Genomic DNA, 13,227 nt, shown 5'->3' with positions numbered 1-13,227 from the left:
TCAGAAGTTTCATAACCCACTGCTTTGTAAATAAACTCATACAGTAGGTCACAGTATTCACTGTTCAATTTACTGTTCTGTATCAGTGTGATTTATATGGTGTCCTGGGAAACAACTGAATTGGTTGAAAGTCTTTTTTTTTATTTTGAAATGCATCAGAAATTGTAGTTTATGCCATAAATGCTGATTTGTGTGTTATTCCCAGGGTGGCTCTGCTTTTTCCCCAATGCTGATCGTAAGTGAGAGAAGAGCCCAGGAACAAGTAAAGTCTTTGCTGGAGGAAGTGGGATGTTTATCCGGAGGAGACAAGGACACTTTGGAATGTTTGCGCAAAGTTGACGCCAACGCGCTGAATGCGGCACAGACCAAGGTTTGCCAGTCATTGTTTGTTTAAAATTTGTGACTAAAGAGCCAACAAATGATTATTTTTATCCTCCAGTTGTAACTATTAATAATGCACTGCTTCTCTGAGACCATACTGTAGCTATTTGTATAGTAAAACTGAATAATGAAAGACTTAGACTTCCACGATCACAGATTAATAACCGTTTTAACTAGAGATGTGCACCGGAAATTTTTCGGGTTTTGGATTCGGTTCCGCGGCCGTGTTTTGGATTCGGACGCGTTTTGGCAAAACCTCCCTGAAAATGTTTTGTCGGATTTGGGTGTGTTTTGGATTCGGGTGTTTTTTTTTTAAAAAACCCCTCAAGAACAGCTTAAATCATATAATTTGGGGGTAATTTTGATCCTATAGTATTATTAACCTCAATAACCATCATTTCCACTCATTTCCAGTCTATTCTGAACACCTCACACCTCACAATATTATTTTTAGTCCTAAAATTTGCACCGAGGTCGCTGGATGACTAAGCTAAGCGACCAAAGTGGGCGGCACAAACACCTGGCCCATCTAGGAGTGACACTGCAGTGTCAGACAGGATGGCACTTAAAAAAATTGGCCCCAAACATCACATGATGCAAAGATAAAAAAAAAAAAAAGAGGTGCAAGATGGAATTGTTCTTGGGCCCTCCCACCCACCCTTATGTTGTATAAACAGGACATGCACACTTTAACAAACCCATCATTTTAGCCACAGGGTCTGCCACACGACTGTGGCTGAAATGACTGGTTGGTTTGGGCCCCCACCAAAAAGCAAGCAATCTCTCCTTGCTCAAACTGGCTCTACAGAGGCAAGATGTCCACCTCATCATCATTATCCTCCGATTCCTCACCCCTTTCACTGTGTACATCCCCCTCCTCACAGAGTATTAGTTCGTCCCCACTGGAATCCACCATCTCAGGTCCCTGTGTACTTTCTGGAGGCAATTGATGGTGAATGTCTCCATGGAGGAATTGTTTATAATTCATTTTGATGAACATCATCTTCTCCACATTTTCTGGAAGTAACCTCGTACGCCGATTGCTGACAAGGTGACCGGCTGCACTAAACACTCTTTCGGAGTACACACTGGAGGGGGGGCAACTCAGATAAAATAAAGCCAGTTTGTGCAAGGGCCTCCAAATTGCCTCTTTTTCCTGCTAGTATACGTACGGACTGTCTGACCTGCCTACTTGGATGCGGTCACTCATATAATCCTCCACCATTCTTTCAATGGTGACAGAATCATATGCAGTGACAGTAGATGACATGTCAGTAATCGTTGGCAGGTCCTTCAGTCCGGACCAGATGTCAGCACTCGCTCCAGACTGCCCTGCATCACCACCAGCAGGTGGGCTCGAAATTCTTAGCCTTTTCCTTGCAGCCCCAGTTGCGGGAGAATGTGAAGGAGGAGCTGTTGACGGGTCACGTTCTGCTTGAGTTGACAAGTGTCTCACCAGCAGGTCTTTGAACATGTGCAGACTTGTGTCTGCCGGAAAGAGAGATACAACGTAGGCTTTAAACCTAGGATCGAGTACGGTGGCCAGAATGTAGTGCTCTGATTTCAACAGATTGACCACCCATGAATCCTGGTTAAGCGAATGAAGGGCTCCATCCACAAGTCCCACATGCCTAGCGGAATCGCTCCGTTATAGCTCCTCTTTCAATCTCTCCAGCTGCTTCTGCAAAAGCCTGATGAGGGGAATGACCTGACTCAGGCTGGCAGTGTCTGAACTGACTTTCAGGTGTGGCAAGTTCAAAGGGTTGCAGAACCTTGCACAACGTTAAAATCATTCTCCACTGCGCTTGAGTCAGGTGCATTCCCCCTCCTTTGCCTATATCGTAGGCAGATGTATAGGCTTGAATGACCTTTTGCTGCTCCTCCATCCTCTGAAGCATATAGAGCAGAGGTTCTCAAACTCGGTCCTCGGGGGCACACACAGTGCATGTTTTGCAGGTAACCCAGCAGGTGCACAGGTGTATTAATTACTCACTGACACATTTTAAAAGGTCCACAGGTGGAGCTAATTATTTCACTTGCGATTCTGTGAGGAGACCTGCAAAACATGCACTGTGTTTGCCCCCGAGGACCGAGTTTGAGAACCTCTGATATAGAGGGTTGAATTCCACCTTGTTACCACCTCTTGCTTCAGATGATGGCGGGGCAGGTTCAGGAGTGTTTGCTGGTGCTCCAGTCTTCAGAATGCCGAAAGTGGCCCGCAATTCTTCGGGCCACCCACTGCATCTCTTGCACGCCCCTGTCGTTTTTTAAATAATTCTGCACCACCAAATTCAATGTATGTGCAAAACATGGGACGTGCTGGAATTTTCCCACATGTAATGCACGCACAATATTGGTGGCGTTGTCCGATGTCACAAATGCCCAGGAGAGTCCAATTGGGGTAAGCCATTCTGCAATGATGTTCCTCAGTTTCCATAAGAGGTTGTCAGCTGTGTGCCTCTTATGGAAAGCGGTGATACAAAGCATAGCCTGCCTAGGAACGAGTTGGCGTTTGCAAGATGCTGCTACTGGTGCCACCGCTGCTGTTCTTGCTGCGGGAGGCAATACATCTACCCAGTGGGCTGTCACAGTCATATAGTCCTGAGTCTGCCCTGCTCCACTTGTCCACATGTCCGTGGTTAAGTGGACATTGGGTACAACTGCATTTTTTTAGGACACTGGTGACTCTTTTTCTGACGTCTGTGTACATTCTCGGTATCGCCTGCCTAGAGAAGTGGAACCTAGATGGTATTTGGTACCAGGGACACAATAACTCAAGCAATTCTCTAAGTCCCTGTGAACTAACGGAGGATACCGGACACACGTTTAACACCAACACAGCTGCCAAGGCCTGAGTTATCCGCTTTGCAGCAGGATAAGTGCTGTGATATTTAATCTTCCTTGCAAATGACTGTTGGACAGTCAATTGCTTACTGGAAGTAGTACAAGTAGTACAAGTGGTCTTCCGACTTCCCCTCTGGGATGACGATCGACTCCCAGCAGCAACAACAGCAGCGCCAGCAGTAGGCGTTACACTCAAGGATCCATCGGAGGAATCCCAGTCAGTAGAGGACTCGTCAGACTTGCCAGTGACATGGCCTGCAGGACTATTGGCATTCCTGTCTAAGGAGGAAATTGACACTGAGGGAGTTGGTGGTGTGGTTTGCAGGAGCTTGGGTACAAGAGGAAGGGATTTAGTTGTCAGTGGACTGCTTCCGCTGTCACCCAAAGTTTTTGAACTTGTCAATGACTTCTGATGAATGCGCTCCAGGTGACGTATAAGGGAGGATGTTCCTAGGTGGTTAACGTCCTTACCCCTACTTATTACAGTTTGACAAAGGCAACACATGGCTTGACACCTGTTGTCCGCATTTCTGTTAAAATAATTCCACACCGAAGAGGTGATTTTTTTTTGTAATTTGACCAGGCATGTCAATGGCCATATTCATCCCACGGACAACAGGTGTCTCCCCGGGTGCCTGGCTTAAACAAACCACCTCACCATCGGAATCCTCCTTGTCAATTTCCTCCTCAGCGCCAGCAACACCCATATCCTCATCCTGGTGTAATTCAACAGTGACATCTTCAATTTGACTATCAGGAACTGTACTGTGGGTGCTCCTTCCAGCACTTGCAGGGAACGTGCAAATGGTGGAAGGCGCCACCTCTTCCCGTCCAGTGTTGGGAAGGTCAGGCATCGCAACCGACACAATTGGACTATCCTTGGGGATTTGTGATTTAGAAGAACGCACAGTTCTTTGCTGTGCTTTTGCCAGCTTAACTCTTTTCATTTTTCTAGCGGGAGGATGAGTGCTTCCATCCTCATGTGAAGCTGAACCACTAGCCATGAACATCAGCCGTTCCTTGCCACTCCGTGTCATAAATGGCATATTGGCAAGTTTACGCTTCTCCTCAGACGCTTTTAATTTTTGGATCATTTTACTGAACTTTAGTTTTTTGATTTTACATGCTCTCTACTATGACATTGGGCATCGACCTTGGCAGACGACGTTGATGGCATTTCATCGTCACGGCCATGACTAGTGGCAGCAGCTTCAGCACGAGGTGGAAGTGGATCTTGATCTTTCCCTATTTTACCCTCCACATTTTTGTTCTCCATTTTTTAATGTGTGGAATTATATGCCAGTAATATATCAATAGCAATAGCCTACTGTACTGTCTGTACTACTACTGCTGGTCACCAAAATGCTGCACTGTCCTACTATATACTGCTCACAATAATGCAGCATAGATATGGATAGTATACTTGACACAGAGCTGCAAGATACAGCAATGGCCTACTGTACTGTACTATATGTATACTGCTGGTCACCAAAATGCTGCACTGTCCTACTATATACTGCTCACAATAATGCAGCACAGATATGGATAATATACTTGACACAGAGCTGCAAGATACAGCAATGGCCTACTGTACTGTACTACTATAATTATATACTGGTGGTCCCCACAATGCAGCACACTGAGCACAGATATTTGCAGCACACTGAGCACAGATATGGAGTGTTTTCAGGCAGAGAACGTAGATATTTTCAGCACACTGAGCACAGATACGGAGCTCTTCAAGGAGAGAACGCAGTCACGTCCTCTCCGTTCAATCTCCAATGCACGAGTGAAAATGGCAGCGACGTGCGGCTCTTTATATAGAATATGAATCTCGTGAGAATACAACAGCGGGATGATGACGTTCGGCCTCGTTCGGGTTAACCGAGCAAGGCGGGAAGATCCGAGGCTGCCTCGGATCCGTGTAAAATAGGTGAAGTTCGGGGGGGGGGGGTTCGGATCTCGGAGAAATGAACCCGCTCATTTCTAGTTTTAACTCACTGCACACTGAACAAGATGTTAAAATTGTCAAGACGCACCATACTTTTTTTTTTAAGAGATATTTTATCTTTACTGAGCCCTTAGATCACATTATGCCACTTTGTAGTGCCCCTTAGATCACATTATGCCACTTTGTAGTGCCCCTTAGATCACATTATGCCACTTTGTAGTGCCCCATAGGTCACATTATGCCACTTTGTAGTGCCTCGTAGGTCACATTAAGCCACTTTGTAGTGCACCTTAGATCACATTATGCCACTTTGTAGTGCCCCGTAGGTCACATTATGCCACTTTGTAGTGCCCCTTAGATCACATTATCCCACTTTGTAGTGCCCCATAGGTCACATTATGCCACTTTGTAGTGCCCCTTAGATCACATTATGCCACTTTGGAGTGCCTCGTAGGTCACATTAAGCCACTTTGTAGTGCCCCTTAGATCACATTATGCCACTTTGTAGTGCTCCTTAGATCACATTATGCCACTTTGTAGTGCCCCGTAGGTCACATTATGCCACTTTGTAGTGCCCCTTAGATCACATTATGCAACTTTGTAGTGCTCCTTAGATCACATTATGCCACTTTGTAGTGCCCCGTAGGTCACATTATGCCACTTTGTAGTGCCCCTTAGATCACATTATGCCACTTTGTAGTGCCCCTTAGATCACATTATGCCACTTTGTAGTGCCCCTTAGATCACATTATGCCACTTTGTAGTGCCCCATAGGTCACATTATGCCACTTTGTAGTGCTCCTTACATCACATTATGCCACTTTGGAGTGCCTCGTAGGTCACATTAAGCCACTTTGTAGTGCACCTTAGATCACATTATGCCACTTTGTAGTGCCCATAGGTCACATTATGCCACTTTGTAGTGCCCGTTAGATCACATTATGCCACTTTGTAGTGCCCCATAGGTCACATTATGCCACTTTGTAGTGCCCCTTAGATCACATTATGCCACTTTGGAGTGCCTCGTAGGTCACATTAAGCCACTTTGTAGTGCCCCTTAGATCACATTATGCCACTTTGTAGTGCCCCGTAGGTCACATTATGCCACTTTGTAGTGCCCCTTAGATCACATTATGCCACTTTGTAGTGCCCCTTAGATCACATTATGCCACTTTGTAGTGCCCCTTAGATTACATTATGCCACTTTGTAGTGCCCCTTAGGTCACATTATGCCACTTTGTAGTGCCCCGTAGATCACATTATGCCACTTTGAAATGCCCCTTAGATTACATTATGCCACTTTGTAGTGCCCCATAGGTCACATTATGCCACTTTGTAGTGCCCCTTAGATCACATTATGCCACTTTGTAGTGCCCCGTAGGTCACATTATGCCACTTTGTAGTGCCCCTTAGATCACATTATGCCACTTTGTAGTGCCCCTTAGATCACATTATGCCACTTTGTATGGCCCCGTAGGTCACATTATGCCACTTTGTAGTGCCCCGTAGGTCACATTATGCCACTTTGTAATGCCCCGTAGGTCACATTATGCCACTTTGTAGTGCCCCGTAGATCACATTATGCCACTTTGTAGTGCCCCTTAGATTACATTATGCCACTTTGTAGTGCCCCTTAGGTCACATTATGACACTTTGTAGTGCCCCTTAGATTACATTATGCCACTTTGTAGTGCCCCTTAGGTCACATTATGCCACTTTGTAGTGCCCCGTAGATCACATTATGCCACTTTGTAGTGCCCCTTAGATTACATTATGCCACTTTGTAGTGCCCCTTAGGTCACATTATGCCACTTTGTAATGCCCCTTAGATCACATTAGTGTGCCCCCAGTTCAGTGCCATGGTCACTTGGTCCACTCTCCGCCATAAGGCTCATACATTTTTCCCGGGCTCCTGCTGCAGCTGATTCACAGTCCCACTACTCACATTCACGCTGTTTGAGTGGTATCATATGTGCAGCGGCACGGGTTGTGTTTTTGAAAGTGCCCGACCAAGTTAGTGTATGTCCGGGGTCAGGCTTGTGTCTTTTCTGCATTGCTTAGCCCAGACAGGTAAGTGTATATCAGCCGAAGGGCTAGTGTCTATTTTCCACCACCATGTTGCTAGGGGCAACATCTCCACTACTAGGTAGGTAACATTCCCACTGTTAACTATAGCAAAAGCAGTCCCCACAGCTTTCATTTTCCAATCTATGAACATTTTAGTAATTGTCAGAGGTCCTATGTGTTCCATTATAAGCCCCCTCATTTCTGATGATGACCAGACTGCTGGAGCACAAACCATGGTACACTGCAGCTCAGGTAGATCTCTAACCTGCAATGTATGTAGCCCAGTTACATCAGCGTCAGCCAATCAGAAGACCCCAGCCTTGATATAACCTGTTGGGATGATGGGAGCAGTTACATAGTTTCTTTAATTGTTTCTCATTGGTTTATCTAATACATTCTTTCACATTTTTTTATGGATAGCTTCAGCCAATCCATGTACATGGCAGGAACTCTTACCTCTCTTTGGGGCTGATTGAGTCAGATGCGGCTGCGTCTTTTGCCGTAGTTTCGTCTGTGTCTTTATGCTTACACTGCAACAAAGTCCTTCCCTAGGATAGGTCTGTGGGTTCACGTGTGCGAGACACTTTGTGCATCTTGAGACGCCGCCATTGGTCTATGGCAGGAGCAGTTTCTCTGTCTGAGTATGACCTCCCGTGTGATTGGCTCAGCGTCTTTGTACGCAACTGCTTTACATGACAACACTCCCATAAGACGCGACATCTCTGTGTGTCTTTCAGCCTCTCCCCTGTTACCTCCCAGTCACTGTCTAGGAACGCCCCTCACACTTCTGCTACTGAGCATCCAAATCTGTACTGCGCCTCTGTATGTACAAATTCACGCTGCAACTCGGACGCATGCACAAATAAATCGCTGCTGCGTCCGACTGTGAATCAGCCCCTTTGAGATGTTACCAATTAGATCTAAAGCAGCCTAATTGCCCGTCATAATCCCAGCGTATTTACAGATGTATATAAATATCATGCGTATTACCATACAGCTAATGTGTTTTATCTATAGCTTCTTGTTGTCCGGGGACCTTTCCAAACCTGGGGGCCTGTTGTGGATGGTGCCTATCTGCTGGACACACCCTCAGGACTGTTGGAGCAGAAGCCGCCTCGGAATATGGACCTGTTTATTGGAAGTACTGAGAGGGATGGTCTGATCAGCAGGGCTAAGGCCATTAAGGTACAGTAAAACATTCCCCAGAATATATTTGCTGTAGGTATGATGTCACAATGCCATCTTCCTAATTAGTCTTTCAGTGTCTCCTTGACTGGGATACCCACCAGCCCGGGACCACCGTTATATGGAAGTGGGACCAGGCTCAGTCCCGCATCCCTTGCTGTTCCAACCTACAGTTCACAGCCGTAACTAGGTGTGTGCCAGTGGTGCCTGGCACACAGCACAGATGCGCTGAAGGCACAGGACCGCCGGCAACACCTGGCCAATCCGTCGCAGTCCGCTTCCCCCGCCGCCCGCATCCACCCGCTTCCCCCTGCCATCGCCAGCCGAAGTGCCTAGCTACCTCTCACATAGGTAGCCGGGCAGCACTGCAGCCCCCCCTCCACTCCCCCCCTATGCTGGAGGAGATGACGTCTCTCCCAGCCTGCGCCCAGCCCACCCACAATGCCCTGCAGGAAGAGGACAGATGAGAAAAAAAATGGGACTAACTGCCATAATGTGTAAAAAAAAAAAAGGGGGGGGGGGGACCCTGTCTGCCTAACGTTTAAAAAAGTGGGCTCTGCTGCCATAATGTGTAAAAAAAGTGGACTCTGCCTGCCTAATGTGTAAAGAGGGGGACTCTGCTGCTGTAATGTGTAAAAAGGGGGACTCTGCCTGCCGTAATGTGTAAAGAGGGGGACTCTGCTGCTGTAATGTGTAAAAAGGGGGACTCTGCCTGCCGTAATGTGTAAAGAGGGGGACTCTGCTGCTGTAATGTGTAAAAAGGGGGACTCTGCCTGCCGTAATGTGTAAAGAGGGGGACTCTGCTGCTGTAATGTGTAAAAAGGGGGACTCTGCCTGCCGTAATGTGTAAAGAGGGGGACTCTGCTGCTGTAATGTGTAAAAAGGGGGACTCTGCCTGCCGTAATGTGTAAAAGGGAGGTCTGTGGCCATGCCCCCCCTTCTCCATGAAGCCACACACCTATAGTTTCGGTGCGCACTGGCCCTGATTTGTATATTGGGGGGGGGCACCGATGCTGTTTCTTGCACACAGAACTAAAATGTCTAGTTACGGCACTGCTACAGCTGAACCTTTGCAGCCTAGTGTCCTCCTATTGGTTACAGTATCACCCATATGCAGATTCCCATCACAGATCGTCTCTAGTCATCTCCTTGTAGGGTACATGGCATAGCTAAACGTAATTACTCTGTAGCTCATCCTTGTCCCTTGGACTCAGTCCACCCCCTGCCTGAAATGACACTGACATTTAGCAGCGTTGTAGCAGGGTGCGAGCTATCTTTGGGTCATCCATATCTCTGTCCTGTCCTTTCTCACCGCAGTCTGTGCATCCTGTCACTTGCACAATACACAATACTGCTACAGTACACCACTTCCTTACACAGGATTCCACTAAGCAGCTAATACACTCCCTCATACTATCCCGCAGTGGTTACTCCTCAAACTGCTCCATGTCCGAGTGTACTCCATGCCAGTCCCGGTAACCACCTCTCTAATCTCACATAACTCCGCTGCCCGGATCTCCAAACTCCACATTTGCACCTCCGCCAGGGTCTGAGTGAGGGTTGTGTATGGAGTAGACTTGTAGAGTTCCCTGTAATGCAGCTACACACAGGGCACAGTGCGTATGCGTGCTCAGGATACTGCCTTTCATACAGCACATGTGCAGGTAATGAACATTATACAACTGACGTGCGCTGGCATCACTAGGGTGAGCGTGGGAGGCACAGACCACACCGGGTGTCACCCCTCCAGAGGGTGACACCAAGATGCCAGCTCCCTCCCCAGTGAGAAGGAATCGGGTGCTGCACCGTAACATCATCGTGTAGTAGCCAACTCCTGTCACTGCGTCGGAGCTGGCAGTGCAGGATGAGTCTCTGGTGATGTCACTGTTGACACGTTTGATCTTGTGGCATCTAATGATGTTTCGGGGTGTAAAGGAGATATTTGGCTTCTGGAGAATGTGTGGAAGATGCTAAATATAATCACATGCAGCTCTTTAGACCGCCCAGATGTCGCTGTAGCACACTGTACATAAATATGAGATCACACTACACAGCCATCTGGTAATTGCTTTAGGAACTTTTCCCTGAACACCACCTCAGGATGGCTGGAGTACTAGTAAGCTTCTTTAATTAAGTCCTACAGCCACCATGGAATGAATTAGGTCTTCATTTTATTTCCCAGCTGCCACCAGGGAGGAAAGGGGGTGCTCCCCTCAAGCCCTGACACCCTAGGCTGCAGCTTAGACAGCCTAATGCAGTTGTCAGGGAACATGGGTAAATTACCCCAAATGGGTTAAAAATGAAATTCCTGGGGGTAATGGACGGTCGCGCTGCAGAGACACAGCCCCGTCCAGCACCGGTCGGATCGCGATGTGATGTGCTGACGTCACACCGCGCTCCCTCACGCCCGTCCGTCCTGCGCTGTCCTGTCCTCCCGCCTGCGGCCCGCCAACCCACACACAGAGCTTGAAGTGACGGAGTTCCGCAGGATCAGACAGTGGCCCACATAACAGTGGGAAATTCCCACTGACATTACTGAGGTGAGGATGTGACCATCTGTCTCCTAAAAGTCGTGTGTCCCCCCTCATCCATCTTTCTTACATTCATTCTGGTGTTTTGGGGAGAAAGTGTTAATTAACTCATTCATTGCCAAAAAATAATTGGCGAAAATAATAAAAATAATTTATGCACAATAATATATGACTTCCTTCCTTTCAAATCAAGGGGGTAACGTCGGTGTATGTAAATATATTTTGGGGTAAAAAGGTTCCCTGACCCCTGGCCTAATGGATAAGCAGGCACAGAGATCAGCTGTGCTCCAGCCGGGACCCCATGCACTGTTACTCTGTCATTACCTCTTCTCACTGATACATCCTCCGGTACTTCATCTCTTGTGTATCCGAGCTCCTTAGACCACGGGCTCTTGTTCTATTATATATCTGTATTTATGTGTTTTACATCTTTTCACAAGTGATTTGTATGGATCCCATGTACCGTGTATATGTATATATTATAAAGAAATACATAACTGGCACTGACACTCGCCTATCTCTGTGGCATTTGGGTCATGGCATGAAATAAACCTGCCGTTTCCTCTTGTGGTATCTCCTTCCTGTTCCTGTCCTCTCCCACATGGTATACAGTAAATGATGCATTCAATGAAATAGTTACTTTTAGCCTCAGATCTTCTGTTACATATTGATTGCATAGTATACTGTATCTGGTAGTGCAGGAACACACAGCTGTCAGCGCTGTTACATAGTGTCATAGCTTATCAGAGAGAGATTGCTACATATTGCATGAAAAACACACCTGTGGCCAAGCATTGCAGCTCCAGATATGTACTGCAGTGTTACAATGTTTGTTATTATAATAATATTATTATTATTATTATTATTATCATCAATAATAATGATCTTTAACTACCATGTCACGTATTGTTTAAGGCAGGGGTTCCCAAATTCGGTCCTTAAGGCACCCTAACAGCCAAGGTTTTAAGGATATCTCTGCTTGAGCACAGATGGCATTATTATTATCTGTGCTCAAGCATGAATATCCTTAAAATCTGTACTGTTAGGGTGTCTTGGGAGCTAATAGTTTAAGCAATTATCTGATCATTTTTTTATATTTGATCTTCTACAAATCATTATCTCATTTCAAAATCCCTGTGGAGGATGGAAAGTATGGCTGCCAGTCACATACACTCACAGCTCACAGCATGTCATGTGATGGTAGTGGGGGGGGGGGGATGATTTTACAGTACACAGAGCAGGCAAATTTTTGAGAGGAGGTCCAAAGCCTCTCTGCTCAGCATGTCATGTGCCGTGTGACTGTGGTTGTCATGGTAGTCCATGACTGTGTAGAGTTAAATCACTGAGGGGGAACTTCATTCTCTTCACAGTGATTTAGCTCTCAGGTTAAGCGGCTGGAGCAATTACGTTGGGAGCAGTGACGTGCGGTGAGGTCAGGGGCTGGGGAGGCACTGCAGCTAAACCCCCCCCCACCCCGGAAAAAAAAAAGTGCAGTCACCCCACACCGCTAAAACCAGCACCAGGCAGAACCAGCTACGGGGGTAATGCCATAGCAGGGGAGACACTCAGTGTGGGGTCCCCCTGCCATGCCATTACACCCCCCCCAAACCAGTCAGCCCAGGGCTGGTATTCCTCGGAAAGTGGGGTCCCCAAAAAATGAGAATGGGGTCCCCCCTCCCGAGCAATAACCAGCACTGGGCTGATAGCCCAGTGCTTTGCCCCGCACCCCTGGTGGCGGTGGGTGCAGGGTTCATTGTATGCTAATTCTGTTCTTTACAGGTGGCCCACAGGTCCCAGCAAGCCTGCCACAGCATGCTGGCACTTGGAGAACCACAAGTGCCAGCATGCCCGGACATAAAGGGCCCGCTGGCACCTGTAGTCCACCTGTAAAGAAAATATAAAAAAAACCACACTACACGTACTTAAAAAAAAACCTTTATTAAACAGGGTCTTCACCTGGGGGCGGCGGCCTTTAAGCTCTTTTGTGTGGCCGCCGCCTTCCCAGGGCTTCTGGCGTCTTCACCTGGGGGGGGCGCCACCTCCCCAGGGCTTCTGGCGTCTTCCTCCGGCGTCTTCACTTGGGAGGCGGCGGCCTTTAATCTCTTTTGCATGGCTGCCGCCTTCCCAGGACTTCCAGTGTCTTTACCTGGTGGGCGGCGGCTGCTAAGCTCTTTTGCATAGCCGCCGCCCATCCAGGACTTCTACGGCGTCTTTGGTCTTCAGGAGCTCTTCTCAGCTCCTCCTCCGCCGTCGAACTGACAGCCGCTG

The 13,227-nt window shown here is 47.4% G+C and overlaps 1 protein-coding gene across 1 annotated transcript in view; it reads left to right on the top strand.

Moving 5' to 3' along the window:
• The window catches only part of TG (thyroglobulin), a 297,874-nt gene that overhangs the window by 266,624 nt on the left and 18,023 nt on the right, over positions 1 to 13,227 (top strand). Inside the window, 2 exon segments of the mRNA XM_063925145.1 lie at positions 206 to 370; positions 8,261 to 8,428. Of these exon segments, the coding sequence (XP_063781215.1) occupies positions 206 to 370; positions 8,261 to 8,428 (333 nt within the window).

This window comes from Pseudophryne corroboree, chromosome 5, assembly GCF_028390025.1.
Source record: "Pseudophryne corroboree isolate aPseCor3 chromosome 5, aPseCor3.hap2, whole genome shotgun sequence".
Classification (NCBI taxonomy): Eukaryota; Metazoa; Chordata; class Amphibia; order Anura; family Myobatrachidae; genus Pseudophryne; species Pseudophryne corroboree.
Note: the sequence above shows the minus strand (reverse complement) of the source record. Positions and strands in the feature narration are given on the sequence as shown.